The sequence below is a fragment of the Acomys minous genome (assembly GCF_964271855.1).
Source record: "Acomys minous genome assembly, chromosome: 2".
NCBI lineage: Eukaryota > Metazoa > Chordata > Mammalia > Rodentia > Muridae > Acomys > Acomys minous.
Window position 1 is genome coordinate 49,046,401 of NC_140484.1, and position 21,032 is coordinate 49,067,432.

Below are 21,032 nucleotides of genomic sequence, written 5' to 3' on the forward strand. Positions count from 1 at the left end.
ATCCCATTGGCCGAGCGCGGTCTAAATTACGAGTGGGGCGTAGCTTGACATCCCTGCCTCTGCGTTCTAACGCTTTGGCAGCTCTCCGAGTCAGATAGAAACACTGGACTGTTTGTCTCAACTCGGCAAATTTTATTTAGAAAAAATGGTGAGGTTTGAAAAAAGTGACACCGCTCATTACGTACGGACTTAGAAGCCTCCACCCTTCTGTAGCACCTTAGTCTCTTTTCTCACTGTTCAACCTCCCACGACTTAAAAATAAAGGTCAAGTCCCCTGCCGAAGCAGAGTGGATGGGGAAGGTGCCTGAAAACGACCAGAGAAGAGCCCCAGGCGGTCGATGTTGCGGTGGAGGACACTGTGCAGCACAGCCAGATGTGGTCCTCCTTCACCTCCACCCTCCCTGGAAAAGTCCCGGATGAAGCGGCCACGCTCAGATTGGAAGATGAACTTCTGGGGCAAGGGCCCATGCTCTCGGAGAAAACCCCAGACACTAAGTAGCAACAGACGCACTTCAAAAGGTGCCAGGTGGCTAAATACCTCGTGCATATTACCCAGGGCGGGTGGCAAGAGGCTTCCCTCAGCCATGACAGCCACCAGGGTGCAGGATGCCTCCAGGTGCCAGGGGGAGTGGGTTGTATCAGGGTGTCGAGAAGCTTCCCAATGGCTCAAGAGGGCAGCAAGCAGCCCCCGCAGCAGCACGGAGCAGTAGCACAGGGCTGGGGGAGCAGCTGCTACCAGCTTCAAAAGCTCAAACAGCAGTGGTTGTTCCCGGAAGCGTCGACCAATGCGGAGATCCCGCTCCACAGTGGCTCGTGCATGATCCTCTGGGGGCCAGGCCAGCTCAGCACCAGCTGCATCAGGACACACGCTCTCCACTAAGGTCACTGCAACTGCTTTGGCTGCCTCTGGGCTCAGAGCGGGAGCCCCCCAGCAACCATCACGCTCACTGCCCCCAGATGCACTGCAGCAGTGCACTAGGAGGCTAAGGAGGCTCTGCGTGTTATAGATCACTTCCTCATGGTTTCGAGAATGAACAAGTTTAGGTGGCTTTAAGCCTCGGCCGATGACTCCAGCGTGGAAAACTGACCAGATCCCTCCAGGACCTGGCACAGCTGCATTATGCCTCCGATTAATGTCCAACAAAGAGGCAGAAGCCAAAGGGGTTGAGACAGCTGAGAAAGTCTCATTATCCCCATCCATTTCCCCTCCAAACAGTTCTGTGTTGCCCCGATGTAAGGCTCCCTCAACCAGCAGCTGCAGGACAGCCTTGAGCCCAGCTGGGGAAGTCTGAGAAAGGCGGGTAAGAAGCTGGGAGGCCGAGGCCACACCAGGAGGGCCATGCAGCCTTAGAGAAGCAAAGAATCGATGCACCCCAGCTCTTACTAGTCCCAAAAGTTGGGAAGGGGACAGGGCTTCGGAAGGAAAGGGACATATTGCCAAGAGGGAGGCAGCAGCTTCAGCTACTTCCTCCTCTGGGTGTAGCAGGAGAGGAGCAAGATCAGACAGGTGGGCTGAGGCAGACTCTCCAAACCGGGCCCCCAAGGCTGAAGGGCCCTCACCACCCTGCTGTTCCCACCCCACTAACAAGGCCAAATTGCGCAGAAACCGGGCTGTGAAGGGAGGCTGTAAAGTCCCGGCATGCACTCTAGCCAGGCAGCTTCGGAAGGCCAGGGGAAGGAGGCCAGAGAGACTAACCACCAGCCCTGCGTATAGCTGTGTTGCCAGACTCAACTCTTCAGGGCTTCGGGCTCTGCTCAGTAGATGGCCCAAGGCATCAGGTCCGCAGCTAGGTCGAGTGTAGACAGACAGCAGGCCCAGGAGCTGGTGCTGCCAGAGGAAACGCTTCCGTTCCAGCCGTAATGTCTCTCCACACAGCTCTCCAACATGGTTTCTTAATGCATCAAGAAAGGGCACTGGACGGGGAGGGGGGGGAGGGCCCAGCACCCCTTCTCCAGGAGCCCCTCCCCGATGATGAACCAGTTTTTGTAGATGTAGCAGTAGCAGCTGGATGAGCCGGTCACAGGCCTCTCTGACAGTGTCTGGCACAGCCAGGCCCTGGGTAGTAATGACTGAAGCAGGCATAGCTGTGTCCACTAAGAACTGCAGCAGGCGGTAGGCACCAGTCCCAGAGGCCTGGCTTACCAAGTGCACAGCCAGGTTGAGCATGTTGTCCAGCTCCTCTCTGGGGAAGCCCTGCAGGTGTTGTTGCAGCTGGCTGAGCACTGCTGGGGGCTTGAGGCAGTCCACAAGTTCTCCAGAGACTGTGCCTAGCAGAGCTGGTGACATGACGGCCAGCTGCAAGAGGAAGGGAACTGTGGCCTGAAGAGAAGGCTCCCCATTCCGGCTCCCAGTACCCCCTGCCAAGCTATCGTGAAACATACGCAACAGTTCCCGCCGGATGCTGTCTCCATGTCGGGAAGCCAGATGCCCTAGGATGCCTACGACTGAGGCAATCTTGGGTACCCGTTTCTCCCCAGGGATGGCAGGAGATCCAGGGAAAGGGTCTGTAGAGGGAGTTTGAGAAGAGTTTCCACCACAAGCACCAACTCCTGCTCCAGTCCCACTATGGACACAGAAGTCCTTAAGGCCACAGGAAAGGACTCGGGAGATGATGGTACCAGGAAAAGACGAGCCAATATGGGCTACAACCCAGTCAAAGTGCGGGGAATGCTGGACCGATGTGTCCAGCAAGGCATCCACACACGCATCTGGGCAGCTACCAATGAGAGCTGAGAGGCATTGCACATAGATGTCCATTAATGTACGGGTAGCCCTACAGCCCATCCACAGCTGCAGCAGTTCATTGAGAGAGCCAGTGGCATGGGGAACACGCTGATGCTGACCTGAATATGTGCTGCTCAGTTGTCCCATAAGATCAATGGACCATGCACTGATCACAGGTGCCCAGGCCTTTGGGTTGGCCCGGATAAATTCACACAGCACCTGCTGCACTTCATGCACCACATCCTCTAAGCCAGGTCCACCAACAGGGACATGGGAGGGTGGAGGTGGACGGAGGTGAGGTGGACCAGCCACAGGACTTTCCTCTAGGGCAGCTAGGTGGGCCCGGACACTCTCATCAAAAACACCTCTCAAGTGGTCCAGCACAGCAGCCCGAGCAGGTGGCAAAGAACGGAGCAGGAGAAGACCACATCGAGCATGCTCACGAGCTGAGAGCTGGTGCCCCAGAGTGGGGTCTACACCCGTCAGGAAAGCCTTGATTTCTTGGGACAGCTCCTGAGCACTATAAGGAAGCAAAAGACGAGACTCAGAACACTGGGAGACGTTAGGCAAGCTACAGTCCTTCCATGAGCTTTGGCTTCTTTTCATATATAATAGGGTAATACGTCTCTTGTAAGAATTTATGAAGGTTCTGAACCATACTCTCTCCTGGTTCACCTTAGTAAAATGCTATTTTTCTCTCAACAACAACAATCATATCAGTAGAATATTATCTTTCAAATATCCATTCTTTTTTTGTTTTCAGTACTAAGCTACATCCCCAGCACCACTTTTAAGTACTTTACCTATATTGTTTCAATCCTGATAACAATATCGCCGCTAGACCACTATGATCCCAATATACAGATAAGGAAATGAAAGTTAAGAAATCAGGTTGAGCTGAGCATGGTGGGCGCACACCTTTAATCCTGGCATTCAGGAGGAAGAGGCAGGTGGATCGCTGTGAGTTCGAGGCCAGCCTGGTCTACAAAGTGAGTCCAGGACAGCCAAGGCTACACAGAGAAACCCTGTCTCGAAAAAACAAAAAAACAAAACCCCACAGAATTCCATTCAATTAAGGTACTAGTATATGGGAAATATTCAGTGAGAATTTGTTTAACTAACTATATTCTGAGATTCTATACCCGCTTTAACATCTTCCTAGTACCCTCTATAGCACAAGCACCCTGAAATCGTTCAATGGACAAAAAATCCTAAGCCCTTTACTAAAAGCTCTCCCTCCCTTCCATACCCTACAAGAATTTGGCCAGAAGCCAGGCCACCATGCCTTTAATCCCAGCACTCAGAGGAGTCTCTCTGAGTCCAAGACTAGCCTTGTCTACAAAGTGAGTCCAGGACAGCCAGGGCACCCTGTCTGGAAAAAACAAAAACAAAAAGGAACTTGCCCAGAACTGGTGGTACAGGCTTTTAACTTCAACACAGACAGAATCTCTGAGTTCAAGGCCAACCTAGATTACATAACGAGTTCCAGGAAAGCTATGCCTCTCCATAGAGAGGCCCTGTCTCAAAAAGTGAAAGGGATGCCAGGTAGTAGTGGCATACACCTTTAATCCCAGCACTCAGGAGGCACAGGCAGGCAGATCTGAGTCCGAGGTCAGGAGGTCAACCTGGTCTACAGATTCAGTTTCAGGACAACCAAAGCGACACAGAGAAGCCCTGTCTTGGGGTGGAAGGGGGACAGACAGAGAGACAGACAGACAGAGAGACTATCCTATCCTACCCATGCGCTCACTGAATTAACCACCGTCAATGTGCCCAGAATCGAGAGTAGTCCAAGGGCACAGATGAATAAGATTTTCCGTTCTTCCCCAACCCCAGATATATAAGCTGTGTCTTAGAGGTTCAGAGAGCAAAGTTGAGGAAGTAAAAGCCCTTCTCTCTTACTGTCTTCTCTGTCAAAGACAACAGCGTTCTCCGGGCTGATAAGGCTCTGTGCCATCCCCCTGGTTCAAAAACAAAAAGGCACCTCAACACGAGGGACGTGCGCAGCAAAGGAAAGACTAGCACCAATACTGAGGCTCCGAGCCTTGGTCCCCAAGATTCTCTCCACGTAGTGTGAGCCTCCTCAAGGTAACAGAGGCAGGGAGGCTGGGTTCTCAAGACTCCTGATGTCCCCAACTGCTGGCAAAGCAAGGCCGGCGTAAGAAGACACTGAGCTCTCGGGAGAGGCAGAACCGCCGGCAGTGCGGGGCAGGGACTGCAGCCCAGAGTTTTTAGTGAGACGGTCGCTGAGTTCCGGGAGGACGCGACCAGAATCTCTGAGAACCCTGACGCGGGTTCTCAAGGTAGGATCCGGCTTTCTGTGGAGAAGGCTGGGCATCGGCACCGGATCGCGCGAAGAGGGGGGCGGATACCAGGGGCACTGACTACCTGAGAGGCGCGGGACCGTGGGTGGCGGGGGCAGGCCCGGGTGGCCCAGGGGCCCCGGGAGGGTCGCACAACGCGGACATCCCGGAGCCCTACCCGGAGCCTGAGGCGGGAGCGGCGAAGCACGGGCGACGCATGCGCGCTGACTGGAAACGCGACAGAAATCAGCGACCCCGCCTGTCAGGAAAAGCAGTCCGGCCAAGTACGAAGCCCTAGTACTTTGGTTCCGCATCGCATCCGTCACAGCAGGTAACAGGCTTGCTCTCCAGACAGCCTTCTTCCCTACCCTCAACCCCCCAAGGGCCTCATCGGCACATGAAAGCTACTTTATTTGCAGTGCGATCTAATTTTTTTTTTTTTTTTTTTTTTTTTTTTTTTGGTTTTTCGAGACAGGGTCTCTCTGTGTAGCCTTGGCTGTCCTGGACTCACTTTGTAGACCAGGCTGGCCTCGAACTCACAGTGATCCACCTGCCTCTGCCTCCCGAGTGCTGGGACTAAAGGCGTGCGCCACCACGCCCGGCACCTAATTTTTTTTTTTAACAGCAAAAGTATAAGCGTGTAACTCATGAGCTTTTAAGAAACGACACATGGCCAGGTGATGCACACCTGTAATCCCAGGCGGATCTCTCTTGGTCTTAACCTGGTCTACAGAGTGAGATCCAGGGCAACCAGGGCTACATTAAAGAAAGACTGTCTCAAAAAAACAAAAACAAAACAAACAAACAAACCAATAAATACATTAATTCACCAAGCTGGACATAGATCATTATTTTGATTGTCTGAGGTAAAGAGACATCTCAGTATCTTGCCAGAATATCGTGATATACTTATAGTCCAAGGGTGTTTTTATAGTTGATGAACTAAAATTGTATGAAGAAACATCTGGTAAATGTTGAACCTTTTAAAAGATTTGTTTGTTATTTTATTTATTTATTTTTTTTAAGATTTCTTTATTTACTTATTATGTTTAGTGTTCTGTTTTCAAGTATGCCTGCAGCCAGAAGAGGGCACCAGATCTTATTATAGATGTTTGTGAGCCACCATGTAGTTGTTGGGAATTGAACTCAGGACCTTTGGAAGAGCAGCCACTGCTCTTAACCTCTGAGCCACCTCTCCAGCCTATCTTTTGTTTTGTTTTGTTTTTTGGTTTGGTTTGGTTTGGATTTGAAACAAGGTTTCTCTGTTACACAGAACCCTGGCTGTCCTGGATTCTCTTTGTTGACCAGGCTGGCCTCAAACACACAAGAGATTCTCTACCTCCATAGTGTTGGGATTAAAAGCATGTGCCATCACATCCACATTATTTTTGTTTTTTTGTCCCTGTGTAGCCCTGGCTGTCTTGGACTAACTCTATAGACCAGGCTAACCTTGAACTTAGATATCTGACTAGCTTGGCCTCCACCTCCCCAGGGCTGGGATTAAAGGAATGCACCACCACAGCCTAGCTTGTTTTTAATTATCTTTAAATTATATGTATATGAGCATGCACGTTTATACCCAGTGCAGCTGCCCTCAGAGTCTAGAAGAGGGTATCAGCCCCGTGGTGGATGTGAGCTGCATTCCATTTATATAAGAGTTGTCTGGAGATGGGAGAGACGGCTCAGTGGTCAAGAGCACTTGCAGAGGACCAGTGTTTGATTCCCAGCACCTACAATGTGGCTAGCTTACAACTGTCTGAATTCCAGATCCAGGGAACTGATGCCCTATTCTGGTCTCTGTGGGCACATGGTGCACATACATCCATGCAGGCAAAATATTTATACCCATTAAATTTAAAAAAAAAAAAAGCGTGGGCTGGAGAGACGGCTCAGTGGTTAAGAGAACTGTCTGTTCTTCCAGAGGTCCTGAGTTCAATTCCCAGCAACTGCATGGTGGCTCACAACCACCTATAATGAGATCTGGTGCCCTCTTCTGGCCTGCAGGTGTACAAGAATATAAAGCACCCATACACTAAATAAATTTTTAAAAAATTTTAAAGTGAAGCCGGGCGTGGTGGCGCACGCCTTTAATCCCAGCACTCGGGAGGCAGAGGTAGGTGGATCGCTGTGAGTTCAAGGCCAGCCTGGTCTACAAAGTGAGTCCAGGACGGCCAAGGCTACACAGAGAGACCCTGTCTCGAAAAAACAAAATAAATAAATAAATAAATAAATTTAAAGTGAAAAAACAAAGGGTAAAGCTGGTAGTGCCCTACACCTTTAGTCCCAGCACTCAGGAGACAGTGAGGCCGACAGATCATCAGTGAGTTCAGGCCAGCCTGGTCTACAGAGGGAATTCCAGGACAGCCAAGGCTACAAACAAACCAAAAGTCTGTAGGGCTGGAGAGATAGCTCAGTGGTTAAGAACACTTGGTGAAGCCGGGCGTGGTGACGCACGCCTTTAATCCCAGCACTCAGGAGGCAGAGGCAGGTGGATCAATGTGAGTTCGAGGCCAGCCTGGTCTACAAAGCGAGTCTAGAACAGCCAAGGCTACACAAAGAAACCGTCTCAAAAAGCCAAAAAAAAAAAAAAATACACTTAGTGGTCTTTCAGGAAGCTCAAGTCCATTTCCTAGGCCCTACATAGCAGCTTACAAGTGTCTATAACTCAAGTTATAGCCAACAGCCTCTTCTGGCCTCTGCAGGCACCAGGAATGTACAATGCACACAGTATACACACACTCATGTGAGCAAAAGACTCAAACACATAAAATAAAGTTGTCTATTGTTGATATTTAGTTGAGAAGAAATGTAAATGCTGCAAGCCCATGTCTAATTTTTTTTTAATTTGTTTGTTTTGTTTTTTTTTTTACATTTACCAGGTGTATAGGGGCACATACTTGACACAGTGCAAGTGCGGAGGCCACGGACAACTTTGCAGTCAGTCAGCTCTCCTTCACTGTGAGGGTCACAGAGATGGAACTTGGGTTGCTAGGCCTGGCGTCAAGACCCTTATCCTCTGAGCTCCACCATCAGCCTCCCTCTACCCATTTAGATGTTTGCAATGGTGAGAGTAAGTTGGGAAAGGGGAGTGGGTGTGTCTGGACTCACAATCCCACCACCGTGGGAGAGGAAGCAGAAGGACCGCATGTTCAAATCACACCTGGGCCATATAAGGAAGACCTTGTCTTCAAAAAACAGAACCAAGTCCTCAGACCTAGCTTCTCACTGCTGATAGGGAAATACAGGGCTCAGGCTGTACATGGCACAGCGGTTGCCAAGAATGCATGATACTCTGGATCTGACTCCCAGAAACACCATCATCACACCCCCCCCAAAAAAACCAAAGTAGCTAGTCCTTCCTTACTCTAATGCTAGGTCACTCACACACACACACACACACACACACACACACACACACACACACACACGAATAGTGTCAGGGTCCTTACTTCCTCACCTGCCGTCCTTTTAACCTGTATTTTTCAGAAATACAAAGTTGGGAGTGTCACTGCCTAGAAAGATGGGGCCACCGAAAAAGCTAGTTTCTTTCTGAGATAGGGTCTTATTATGAAGCCCTTGCCATCCTGAACTCACATGTGTAGACCAAGCACGCCTTGATCAGAAATCAGCCCGCCTCAGCCTCCCGAGGGCGGGGATTGAAGGCTTGTGCCGCCACACCCTTCGCTACACAGCTGCTTCTTGCCTTCGCTCAAGCACCATGTATCCAGCTTCTGAAATGTCTCCACCCACACGCAAAGGCTATGGCTGTTTACATGGCCCCATACCCATCTTACACACTTAGTCACGCATGTTAATTAAAGCACTAGAGCTTTATTACAAAAGAGGTTGACTGCTAGGGGCAGGGGAGGGGGGTCCTCTCCAGTCTTTCTCTGTGTCCTTCCAAAATATACCTCAAGGGGAGATCAGAGGGCCATTATAGAAGAGGTGTCTGCGAAGATGAAATATAGTAATATTTTTCTCTAAAGTCCTCCAAGTCCTCGCTGCTGCTGAGAATCCTCAGGTAGGAGAGGTAGGAAGTTTAGCTCTCAATCTCCAAGATCCTCCATATCTACATCCTGGGGAGCTGTTATCTTCTTTTGTCGTCGCTTGGGCTGTGGCTCACTAGGCCTGGTTGACTTGGGGGCTTCCACTGAACAAAGAGAAAGGAAAATAAAGAAGCGTTAAAGAGGCCAGGTAAAACCCAGACTTCCTTTTGTGGAACCTCTATGGCCCAGACTTACCTTCCATGGCTGCTTTTTCTTTCTGGGCCAGGCGGATCTGCTGTAGGAGTTTCCTGCGCTTCTTCCCAGACAGTGTGATGTTGGCACGTGCACTGGACCTGAGGGACAGGTAGGAACAAGACGTCCAGGTGTATCTGTGCCTACCTAAGCCACAAAAGTGATCCCAGCTAAGGAAAGGATGTCTTTTTGGGGTGTTTGTTTGAGAAAAGGTCTCTGTAATCTAGGCTGACCAACAGACACTTTTTTCTTTCTCCTGGGCACTGGGATTAAAGGCAGAAAGCAATATGCTCAATTTATTTCGTTTTAGAGGCTCTAGATTCAAATTATTGAATGGGTTCTAATATTCTCAGTAAACTAAAACAGGCTTAACAGCTCACTTGATTTCAATATATATCTCAATAGCATTACGCCAAGAACTTAATTGTACGCACTTACAAACGCACTTTTACTTCAAAACCTAAGTTAATGTAGATAACCATTTGTAGGGTGGGAGATTAAACAACTTCCTTAGTCTCTTTGTAAAAACCAAACCTTAAAAGTCCTGTGAGCACCGGTACTGTGGGAAGCTGGTGGTTTGGGTACTCTAACCTAACTGTCATCTAGTTCCTGCATAAACGTGAGAAGCGCGAACAAGAACAAGCTGCCCCGAAGCTTGATGGGAAGGCGCGGGGGAGAAATGACCGACCAACCGGAAGGGGCTAGCACCGTACTCACGCCCGCTTCTTGAGGTGGTGCCTGGTAATCAGCCCTTCGTCTATCACGGCCCCGACCACCTGGCGCTTCCGTCGCCGATCCCTGCTCAGCACCCTCCGGCGCTTGAACAACTTCTTCTTCAGTTCCTGTGGGAGGAAAAGACGCGCATCGAGTAAAGTTGTGCACGCCCAGCCGGGATCCTAACCCTAACCCCAGCCCCACCACTGATCCTGTCCCCGGGGAGGGAAACGCCAGGAAGCCTGGGGAAGCAAAAGCCAAGAAGCCACAGTCACCGTCCGCGGACGATTGATCTTTCCTCCAGGAGGTGCCATAGCGGCACTCGGAGGCTCACTCCCGGAGCCGCACTTCCGCTCCACTCGCAGGTTCCGCCATGCGCAAAAGGCCCCGCCCCGTGGCGGCCGCGGACCAATCGCAGCTCGGAGGCGGATTCCAGGGCTATATAAAGAATTTCCGCGCTCCTGCGGGTCTTTCGAAAGGCTGCTTTCACGTGAGTCCTTATCTTCTGTTTTGTGCGTGAAATTTTGGTTGCTGCTGGGGTTTGGGCCTGACCATGTAGACCCTCCTTTTCTTGGCGGGCTTCGGGCGTGCGGTCCCGCTCCCCGTTATGTACGGAGGTAGAAAGAAAGGGCTCCGGCCCTCTCGGCGTCATGTCTTCGGTGCCTGCGGCTTCTTGTTCGCGGGTTCTATCCTCAATCGCCGGGACACCGCTCTCTATGCAGAAGGGTAGCCAAGTCCGGCGGTCTCCTTTATGGAATACTCAATGATTTTTGTTTTTAATTTTCGTTTCAGGTCTGCGGATGACGCTCCCCAAATGATGGTTAACGTTTCCTTTTGCCTCCTCTTGTTGAACCAATAAAGTCTGGTCCGTAAGATCCGTGTGTGCGCTTTTTTCCGCGGCTCGAAATTTGCAGACTGGTTAACAGCACATGTTCTTAGTGCTGGCGACAATTCACTAAAGATCTTTCTGGTCGATTTTGTGGGAACTTTAGGGTGGCTGTCTAGCACGGGATGCGTCAAATGACGACCCGGGGTGGGGAAGTCACTAAACCTTTAGAGAAAGGGTTTCTCTATAACAAATCCTGGGCTGCGTTTGTACCCTAGGCTGGCCTCGAACCCTCTGCTGGTTCTTTAGGAAGGACTAATTATCTACTGAGGGTAGGCCTACCCTGTGGATGTCCTAGGGGCCGGAGGCCATAGCCAAACCCTGCCTCCTGTCTTTGCTTTTTACAAACATCCCCAGAATCTGGGAGCCCTAACAGCCTCAGGCTCCTTCAAAGCTATTTGGGGGTTCTGTTGCTAAGGGTGGTTTGCCTCAGGTGAGCCTTTCAACTTCACGGCTTGGAGTAAAAGTCCAGTGGCTGGACTGTGAGTGTGGGTACCAGGCCTTTTGGTTTGGTTTTAGTGTTTTGAGGCAGGGTTTCTCTGTATCCTTGGCTGTCCTAGAGTAGCTCTGTAGACCAGGCTGGCCTCAGCAATTCACCTGTCTCTGCCGCCTGGCGGTGTCATGCCCTTTAAAAGACCTTTTCTGTTGGTCAAGGAGAGGAGTTTGGCCATAGCAGTATAAATAGCTAGTAGCTGAGAATGCAGTCCAGGGCAGGCAGTGGTGACACACGCCTTTAATACCTGCACATGCGAGGCGGAGGCAGGTGGATCTGTGAGTTGGACGACAGCCAAGGCTACACAGAGAAACCTAAAAACCAGGAAAACAAAGAATGGAGCCCAGGGGTACACAATTTGTGCCCTAGTTTATAAGTCTGAAACAGGGTGATACTGTGTTGCCTGTGCTGGATGGGGGATACGTAATTATTATTCAGGCTCAATCCAACTATAACAACAAGTTGTGTGTCCTGTGACCTAGAGTGGGCAGAAGGGCTTTGAAATCCCATAAAATGGGATTAAAACAATACTTACCACCAAAGGTACTGGGAGGTGGGAAATGGGAATATTCCACAAATCGGCTTCTATAGATGCAGGGCCCTGTTGGGTCCCAAAGAGGACAGGCATTTGAAGTTTCCTGACCCTCTGTATCCTCAGGAATCCAGGGGGCATCCTCATCTTGTTCTTGCCCCCAGCCAAGTCCAGGATTAAATGTTCTTAGAGGAGATACAGGGTCCTGTGGGATCCAAGCCCAGCCTGGGAGAAGAGTTAGACTATGAAGGTTAGATATTAATGATATACTGTGTCCTGGACTCAACTTAGACCAGGGTGGCCTCGAACTCACAACGACCCGACTACCTCTGCCTCCCGAGTGCTGGGATTAAAGGCATGGGCCACCACCACCCGGCTATATACTGTGTCTTGTTCATTTGTTTTGTAACAAGGTCTCTCCATGTAGCCCTAGCCACCTTGGAGCTTGGAGTGTAATGGATCAGAGAAACCCTGTCAGGGTGGGGAGGCTGAGGGGATATCAGAATGGCCCTGTAGCCAGGCAGGGTGCAAGAGCCTGGCACTCGGTAATCTCAGTATTCAGAAGGCTGAAGCAGGGTTACCATGAGTCCAGGGCTAGCGTGGGTGGCAGAGTGAATCTGACTGAAATAAAATAAAATAAAAAAGGACTGGAGATTTGAGTGCAGCAGCACAGAACAAGCGAACAAATAAAACAGGCTTGGTGCCACAGGTTTGTAATCCCACGATTTGGGAGCCTGAATCAGATCTTTAGTTCAAGGCAAGTTTGAGCTGTACAGTGAGTCGTCTTCGGGAAGACAAAAACACACACACACACACACAAAACACCCAAACTCCTTTAATGTTCTCAATAGTATCAACTGCCTAGACTTCTCTCACTATTTAGGGGAGGGGGGTGTGCGGGGGTTGGAAGACAGCGTCTTGGGCATGCTGTTATGTTCTTTAGCTTGGAACCATACCACACCTCCCATTTCTGACATTCCTGGACACCTACTGTGGGTTTAAAATATCTAGATGGCCAAAAATAAACATAAAAATCTAGATGGCCTTGGCCTCTCAAAAAGCCACCACCCTCACCTGGCTCTTCCCTTTGGTCCTGGAAGAAGGCTTCTGCTTCCTCTTCCTCACCATCAGTGAGCAGCAGCAACTCCTCATGTGGCCACGGCTGGTCCTCCTGGTCCTCCTGATTGCCCTCGGAGGCCTCTACCACAATAGAGGGCAGGCGGGGCTTCTGAGACCCCTGCAAAGTACAACAGGGATGTTGAGCCCAGTTCCAGTGAGCCAGCCCCAGGCCCCAGGGAATTGTGGTACTCACCTGACATTCCTGATGCCCTTCACACCTGCCAATGTCTTCTCTGGTTTTTGAGAGGGGACTGGCCGACCCGGGGCTTTCCGGATGCCATGAAGAGACCGGGCTATCTCCAGACCAAGGCCCCTCCTTGCTACTCCCTGGCACAAGGGCCATGATAGTGACTCTTAAGCGTGCAGAGTATTTGGATTCCAGGCCAAGTATCCCTACCCAGTGCCCACGCAGACTGTGCCTTAATCTTCTTTGGAGTGGGCCCCTTAATCACTGCTGAGGAAAGGAAGATGGCATGCTGGGAGATTATGGGCCTTCTGCGGGTGGGGAGAAGCCAAAGAGGAGAGACAGGAGCTTTATTCTGTTTACTCCCTGAGGCACTGGATGGCAATCAAGGTAAGAGACAAGGGCAGCTGGATTAAAGCCCTATAAATAAAGAGCTGGGATGATGGATGTCCTAACTCCTTGTTTACTGGTTTTCTCAAGTAGGTTTGGGTTTTTGGGGGTCTTTAAAAACATACTGCCGGGCGTGGTGGCACTCTCCTTTAATCCCAGCACTTGGGAGTCAGAGGCAGGCAGATCGCTGTGAGTTCGAGGCCAGCCTGGTCTACAAAGCAAGTCCAGGATGGCTATGATAACATAAAGAAACCCTGTCTCGAAAAACCAAAAGCTTGTGTAATGTTCACTGATGTTTTCCCTATATGTCTGTCTGTGTGAGGGAGCCAGATGTCCTAGAAGTGGAGTTACAGAACTGCCCTGTGGGTGCTGGGAATTGAGCCCAGGTCCTCTGGAAAAGCAGCTAGTTCTCTCAACTACTGACCCATCTCTCCAATCCTGGGCTTGTTTATTTGTGTGTTATTTAATTAATAATTAATGTGGGGTTTTTTTTTGCTGTTTGCCATTAATCTTTTTTGTTACTTTAAACGTATTTATTTTAATGGATATAGGCTTTTTGCCTTCTTCCAAGGGGGCCAGAAGAGGACACTGGGTCTCTTCGGACAGGAGTTACAGATAGTTGTGAGAAACTATGTGGGTGATTAGACTCAAAGCAGGGCCTCTTGGTAAACAGCCAGTGCTCTTACCCACAGAGCCATCTCTCCCAGCAAGACAGGGTTTCACTGTGTATCACTGGCTGTCTGGTAACTCACTCTGTAATCCAGGCTGGCCTTGAACTCAGAGATCTGCCTGACTGGCTCCCCAGTGTGGTGCAGGGATTAAAAGTGTGTACCACCACCTGTATACCACCTGGACTCTTTTTTTTTTTTTTTTTTAACTATTTATTTATTTGGTTGGTTGGTTGGTTTTTTTTTGTTTTTGTTTTTTTGGTTTTTCGAGACAGGGTTTCTCTGTGTGTATCCCTGGCTGTCCTGGACTGGCTTTGTAAACCAGGCTGGCCTCGAACTCACAGAGATCCACCTGCCTCTGCCTCCCAAGTGCTGGGATTAAAGGCATGCACCACCACGCCCGGCTATTTATTTACTTACTTACTTACTTACTTACTTACTTATTATGTATATAGTATTCTGCCTGCAAGGCAGAAGAGGGCACCGATCTCATTATAAATGGTTGTGAGCCACCATGTGGCTGCTGGGAATTGAACTCAGGACCTCTAGGAAGAGCAGACAGTGCTCTTAACCTCTGAGCCATCCTCCAGCCCTTTTTTTTTGAGACATACTTTCTCTGTGTAGCCTTGGCTGTCCTGGTCTACAAAGCAAGTCCAGGAGGGCCAGGGCTACACAGAGAAGCCCTGTCTCAGGAAAAAAACAAAAACAAAAAGCAAGCTAGGCCCACACTTGTAATCTCAGTTCTTCCAGAAGTCCTGACTTCAATAATCACATGGTGTCCTGACTTCAATAATCACATGGTGTCCTGAGCTCAATTTCCAGCAACCGTATGGTGCCCTCTTCTGTCCTGCAAGTACATATGCAGGAACACTGTATACATAATAAAAAATAAATCTTAAAAAAAAAAAAAACTGGAGCCGGGCGTGGTGGTGCACGCCTTTAATCCCAGCACTCGGGAGGCAGAGGCAGGCGGATTGCTGTGAGTTCAAGGCCAGCCTGGTCTACAAAGTCAGTCCAGGATGGCCAAGGCTACACAGAGAAACCCTGTCTCGAAAAACCAAAAAAAAAAAAAAACAAAAAAACAAAAAGAAAAACAAAAAACTGGCAGGGCAGTGCTGGTGCACGCCTTTAATCCCAGCACTTGGGAAGCAGAGGCAGTTGAATCTCTGTGAGTCGAGGCCAGCCTGGTCTACAGAGAGAGTTCCAGGACAGCTAGAGAAACCCTGTCTCAGAAAAAACAAAAACAAAAAACAAACAAAAAAAACCCTAAATAAAATAATAATAATAATAATAACAATATAAAGCCCACTGGGCTGCAGCTGTCATTCAGTGCTAGAGTGACACAGGTTCTGGCACCCGTCTGTGGGACTGTAGAGCTAAAGGCTGGAGGACTGCAAACCAAGAATTGCTTAGACTACAGAGCATGATCAAAGCCAGTGTAGACATTAAGATGCTGAAAATAATAATAATAATAATAAAATGATTATGATGATGGTGATGCCAGGTATGCTAACATATGCCTTTAATCCAGCACTCAAGAGGTACAGGCAGGGGGGCACTGGAGAGATGGCTCTGTCTGTTCTTCCAGAGGTCCTGAGTTCAATTCCCAGCAGCCACATAGTGGCTAACAACCATCTACACTAGGAACTGATGTGTACATTGAAGATAGAGCACTCATTAAATGAATAAAAGTTGTGTGTGTGTGTGTGTGTGTGTGTGTGTTGCTGTTATATGTTTTTTTTTTTTTGAGACAGGGTTTCTCTTATAGTCCTGGCTGTCCTGGACTCACTTTGTAGACCAGGCTGGCCTCAAACTCACAGAGATTCACCTGCCTCTGCCTCCCAAGTGCTGGGATTAAAGGTGTGTGCAACCACCACCTGGCTTTGCATCTGTATACTTAATAAATATATCTTTAAAAAAAAAAAAGCACAGGTAGGCAAAATTCTGAGACTTCAAGGCTAGCCTGGTCTACAAAGCAAGATCCAGGCCAGTCAGGGCTACAAAGTGAAACCCTATAAACCAACCAAACTAAAAACAAAAAAGAACGAGATTAAGTAGGCGTATATGTGGTTGTACCAAGCTTGCCCGCCTGACATTCTGGTTTCAATACTCAGTACTGGAGAGAAAAAAACAAAGTCTGTTCTCTATCCATTGAACTGTTGTTTGTCCTAACCCCTATGTGCTTTGTTAGGTGTTTGTTTGTTTTTTCAAGACAGGGTTTCTCTGTGTAGCCTTGGCTGTTCTGGATTCATTTTGTAGACCACGGTGTCCTCGAGTTTACAGAGATCTGCCTGCCTCTGCCTCCCAAATTCTGGGATTAAAGGCGTGTACCACTACACCCAGTTTGTGTTGTTAGTTCGTTTTGTTTTGTTTTCTAGAGTGAAGATGTGACAAGCGGTGTTCTCTGCACTCTGTCCCCTCCTTGGGATGCAGCTTTGTTAGTTTTAAAACATGGTCTTCCAAAGAAGCCTTGATTGGCCTCCAATTCAGAATGTTTCAGATGGACCTTCCTTAAAATATTGAGATTTCAGGTGTTAGCCATTACATTACATTGTGACTTAAAATACTAGGTTGACACTCTGGGAGGCAGAGGCCGTTGGGTCTCTGTGAGTTCAAGGCCTTTGTGGTCTATAAAGCAAGTCCAGGACAGCCAAGGCTACACAGAGGAACACTGTCTCAAAAACAAATACAAGCCCGGGCGGTGGTGGCACACGCCTTTAATCCCAGCACTTGGGAGGCAGAGGCAGGTGGATCACTGTGAGTTCAAGGCCAGCCTGGTCTACAAAGTGAGTCCAGCCCAGCCAAGGCTACACAGAGAAAGATTGTCTCTAAAAACCAAAAAAAACAAAAACAAACAACAACACAACTAGGTTGAACAGTCCTGTATTGATCTGAAACTTCCAAGGGCTGAAAAGTGGCAATGCTTTTTTTTTTTTTCTTTTTCTTTTCTTTTCTTTTTTTTTTTTTTAATTTCTTTTCCGGGACAGAGTTTCTTTGCCTAGCCCTAGCTGTCCTGGAATTCATTATGTACACCAGGCTGGCCTTCATGTCAAAGACAGGGCTGGCTTTGCCTCTCAAGTGCTGGGACTAAAGGCGTGGCCTACCACCTCCTGGAAAAAAACTGGTTATTGTGAAATACATTATCAGCCATGCACTCTTTGATGACAATGGTCTTATTTGGAACTGGAATTAGACAGTTATGAACTGTCTTGTGGGTGCTGGGAATTGAACCAGGGCCCTTTGGTAGAGCAGCCAATGCTCTTAACTTCTAAGTGCCAACAATTTTTTTTTTAAAGTTTCATTATTTTATGTGTATGAGTGTTTTACCAGCACGCCCATTGAGTGTAAATGTTTCCAGGGACTAGCCCTCTCTAGCCGGACTGTTTCTCTATGATTTTAGGTCTGGCCCCTCCCCGCCCTCAGGTCGCTCTAGCCTGCACAGGGAGCGGTGAGATTCCCGGTTCCCTTCTAGGCTGCGGGAGGATGCGGACGGTGTCTCGTTGGTAATGTAGTCCTCCATGGAGGCTGTTCGTAAAGCATTGGCAGTAGTTGCGGTGCTGGGCATAGGGGCTGGCGTAGGCTCCATTCTGTTTGCTCTTGTGACCCCAGGAGAACTACAGAGGCAGTCGATGCTGAAGGTAGAAACAACCGGGCTCCCAGAGGTGGGTGTGCGTGGGGAGAAGCCCTGTCTTCCGGCCCGGACTGCAAACATTCTTTTTGCCCGCAGGAGATGCTGGAACAGGACCCGCAGCGCAGGGAGGAATCGGTCAGGACCAAGGAACTAATGATGGCTACGCTGAGGGAGGCCGCAGCCACGCAGGAGAACGTAGCCTGGAGGAAGAACTGGAGGGTTAGCGGCGGCGGCAGGTCAGCGTGACACCAGGAGCTCGTGGATGGGCGCGGGGACCTTTGAGGCGCATTTCTTCGTGCGCCGGGCGTGGAGTCCGGATTCAGGAGACACACCACGACTCTATGAGGCACAGGGAGCTGCGGACACGGGGGCTTGATTGTGGAACCAAAAGGAAATAATAAATCCAGTTCACCTGTTAAGTGGATTCCGCAGCGGGGCGTCTAAAGCTAGAAAGACAGGGTCGGTGTGGTAGGGCCGGAATACTGAGGCAGCTGTAAGCCCCCTGGAGAGTTCTAAATCCAGTATGCTTTCCGACAAGCAAAACAGGTCACGTGATCTGTTTGCTTCTGCAGCTGGCTATGAAACACTTTTCTTTTTTGGTTTCTCGAGACAGGATTTCTCTGTGTAACAGCTCTGGCTGTCATGGAACTCGCTGTGTAGACCAGGCTGGACTCGAACTCACAGAGATCCACCTGCCTCTGCCTCCCATGTGCTAGGATTAAAGGCGTGGGCCACCACCGCCTGGCTGGTAAAATACTTTACTAAAGTCTGTTTTTTGTGTGTCAGTATGTGTGTTGTGTAAATGAAAAACGCAAGTGTGGGCGCGCCGCGTATATGGAAGCCCCATAACAGCTTTGGGAAGACCGTTGTCTACTTCCATTTTGTGTCTGGCTTGCAGACCAAGCACTTTCACCCACTGAGCCTTCTCACCTACCCAAGCTATTTTCTTTCTTTTGGTTTTTTGAGACAGGGTTTCTCTGTGTAGTCTTGGCTGTCCTGGACTCACTTTGTAGACCTGCCTGCCTCTGCCTCCTGAGTGCTGGGATTAAAGGCGTGCGCCACCACAGCTTGCTTTTCTTTTTCCTTCCTTTATTTTTATTTTTATTTACATTTATTTTATGTGCATTGGTGTTTTGCCTGTGCCTATGTCTATGTGAGGGTGTCAGATCTTTGAATACAGACAGGTGTGTGAGCTGCCATGTCGGTGCTGGTGTTTGAACACAGGTCCTCTGGAAGATCAGTCAGTGCCCTTTACTGCTAAGCCATCTCTCCAGCCCAACTACCAAACTTCTGAGACAGGGTCTCATATCCCAGGCTAGTCTGGAAGTTCATATGTATTCCTTCAGCCAGACAGTGGTTGCACATGCCTTTAATCCCAGCACTTGAGAAGGCAAAGGCAGGTGGATCTCTGAGATCAAGGCCAGCCCAGCCTGGTCTACAAAGTGAGTCTAAGTTAGCCAAGGCTAACACAGAGACCCTGTCTCAAAAAAACAAAACAGGACCAGGTGTGGTAGTGCACGCCTTTAATCCCAGCACTCAGGAGGCAGAGGCAAGTGGATCACTGTGAGTTTGGGGCCAGCCTGGTCTACAAAGTAAGTCCAGGACAGTCAAGGCTACACAGAGAGATGCTGTCTTGAAAAACCAAAAGAAATAGCTATAACTATTTCAAAATAGGTAAAAAGACAGCTTAAAAAAAAAAAAAGCAGCAGGGAGTGTGAGTCAAATTTAAACATGTTCAAAGTCAGCCCTGTCTGTAAAGTATGTCAGGCTGTCCTAGACTAGAGTTGAGATCCTGCCATAGGATTCCCACCATCCCTGCAAAGTTCAGTCTCTCGCCAAATATAGTGACATGGAATGTTGACTTGGCCTTGGGTAATGGCCCTTTGAGCTAAGCTGGAGGACCTAAATCCAGTCCTTGGAACCCACATGGTGAGAGGGCAGAACTAGCTTCTGTTTCTTCTGACCTCCACAGGCATAGAGAAAAACAGTGGGTCCTCACCCCAAGCTTTTCACTGTAGTACTATGCTTTCAGTCTGAGTCCAGTTACAGTATTTCTTGGAAAGGTCAGTGAAAGCGTGACCTATGGAAGCAGGCCTGGTGGCAGACGAAAGGCTGTGGACTTGAACTACAACAGACCAAGCAGACCACAAATTCTTCTTTGGCTTTTGGCTGAGGATTAAGCCCTAGCACCTTGGGCATGCTAATAAATGTCACCTGTCACTGAGCTGCAGGTCTAGCTCACATACATGTATGTGTGTCTATAAAACACACTGTTTTACCGGGCATGGCAGTGTTCACCTTTAATCCCAGCACTCGGAAGGCAGAAGCAGGTGGATTTCTGAGTTCAAGGCTAGTCTGGTCTACAGACTGAGCCAGGGCTACACAAGAGTGCTGCAATTGAAGGCATTTGCCACTGCGCCCACCCACTCTTGAATATTCTTTTTTTGTTGTTTTGACTAAACCTTGACTTTTAGGTTTTTCGAGACAGGGTTTCCCTGTGTAGCCTTGGCTGTCCTGGACTAGCTTTGTAGACCAGGCCAGCCTCTAACTCACACTGATCTGCTGGGATTAAAGGTGTGTGCCACCACTGCCCGGACCCAAACCTTGACTTGTATTACTTAAAAAGCTGCATATTTATTTTGCTTTCTGACTCTGCTTGTGCCTTCAACACTTTCACAACAGTTTTCTGCTCCTCAATAAGGAAAGCCCACTTGAACCTGTCAGCCACACTTGGCCCTGCTGGTGTGTTCGCCTTACACAATCTCCGCACACACCGCAGGCAGATTTAGGTGCTTTCCTAATCTTCTTGGCACACAGATATTTCTGCGCTGGCATCCTGCTGGGGTCACAGGTCCCATAGTCAAAAATCGCTTTATGTGTACTGAGATAAGAAGGCTGTTCTGATCAGGTGTAGTTATTTTAGATCAGACCAGCAAATTACAGGCCTTTGTCCAAACTGACATTGATAGCAAGTATAAGAACCAGAGTACCCACTTGGGAAGCCTAGTTAAAGGTATTTTTGTTTTGTTGAGAAAGAGCCTCTCTGTAGCCCCACCTGTTCTAGAACTCAGAGCTCTACCTGCCTCTTCCTGAGAGTTGGGGTTAAAATTGTGTGTCTCCGTGCCCTGCTAGCTCAAGATCCTATTAGC

The 21,032-nt window shown here is 49.1% G+C and overlaps 3 protein-coding genes and 1 long non-coding RNA gene across 4 annotated transcripts; 2 read left to right on the forward strand and 2 right to left on the reverse strand.

Annotated features, from left to right (window-relative positions):
- Positions 1-111: 111 nt before the first annotated feature.
- On the reverse strand, positions 112-5,250 carry INTS5 (integrator complex subunit 5). Its single transcript, XM_084773083.1, has 2 exons — positions 5,114-5,250; positions 112-3,245 (listed from the first exon to the last, which is right to left on the reverse strand). Exons 1-2 carry the CDS (start codon positions 5,191-5,193, stop codon positions 266-268), a joined length of 3,060 nt encoding a protein of 1,019 aa, XP_084629209.1. The 5' UTR covers positions 5,194-5,250; the 3' UTR covers positions 112-265.
- A 3,589-nt stretch (positions 5,251-8,839) lies between these two features.
- LBHD1 (LBH domain containing 1) lies at positions 8,840-13,390 on the reverse strand. Its single transcript, XM_084773088.1, has 6 exons — positions 13,204-13,390; positions 12,966-13,128; positions 11,895-12,116; positions 9,984-10,108; positions 9,270-9,367; positions 8,840-9,178 (listed from the first exon to the last, which is right to left on the reverse strand). Exons 1-6 carry the CDS (start codon positions 13,351-13,353, stop codon positions 9,151-9,153), a joined length of 786 nt encoding a protein of 261 aa, XP_084629214.1. The 5' UTR covers positions 13,354-13,390; the 3' UTR covers positions 8,840-9,150.
- Positions 10,277-10,855, forward strand: LOC311592552. The gene is made up of 2 exons (XR_014777441.1): positions 10,277-10,470; positions 10,773-10,855. It is a non-coding gene; the product is annotated as an uncharacterized lncRNA (long non-coding RNA).
- Positions 13,391-17,662: 4,272 nt separating the features above from the next.
- On the forward strand, positions 17,663-18,649 carry UQCC3 (ubiquinol-cytochrome c reductase complex assembly factor 3). The gene is made up of 2 exons (XM_084773085.1): positions 17,663-17,890; positions 17,980-18,649. The coding sequence occupies exons 1-2, from the start codon at positions 17,771-17,773 to the stop codon at positions 18,127-18,129; spliced, it is 270 nt and encodes an 89-aa protein (XP_084629211.1). The 5' UTR covers positions 17,663-17,770; the 3' UTR covers positions 18,130-18,649.
- Positions 18,650-21,032: the final 2,383 nt, after the last annotated feature.

What these genes read in the sequence shown, in the direction of transcription:
- INTS5 (XM_084773083.1), bottom strand. Translation starts at nt 5,193, where the DNA reads ATGTCCGCGTTGTGCGACCCTCCCGGGGCCCCTGGGCCACCCGGGCCT. An exon ending in CACGGTCCCGCGCCTCTCAG is followed by an intron (nt 3,246 to 5,113) that starts GTAGTCAGTGCC and finishes GCTTCCTTATAG; the next exon opens with TGCTCAGGAGCTGTCCCAAG.
- LBHD1 (XM_084773088.1), bottom strand. Translation starts at nt 13,353, where the DNA reads ATGGCCCTTGTGCCAGGGAGTAGCAAGGAGGGGCCTTGGTCTGGAGAT. An exon ending in ACCTCCCAGTACCTTTGGTG is followed by an intron (nt 10,109 to 11,894) that starts GTAAGTATTGTT and finishes TTCCTCCCACAG; the next exon opens with GAACTGAAGAAGAAGTTGTT. An exon ending in AGAAAAAGCAGCCATGGAAG is followed by an intron (nt 9,179 to 9,269) that starts GTAAGTCTGGGC and finishes CTCTTTGTTCAG; the next exon opens with TGGAAGCCCCCAAGTCAACC.
- UQCC3 (XM_084773085.1), top strand. Translation starts at nt 17,771, where the DNA reads ATGGAGGCTGTTCGTAAAGCATTGGCAGTAGTTGCGGTGCTGGGCATA. An exon ending in AGAGGCAGTCGATGCTGAAG is followed by an intron (nt 17,891 to 17,979) that starts GTAGAAACAACC and finishes TTTTGCCCGCAG; the next exon opens with GAGATGCTGGAACAGGACCC.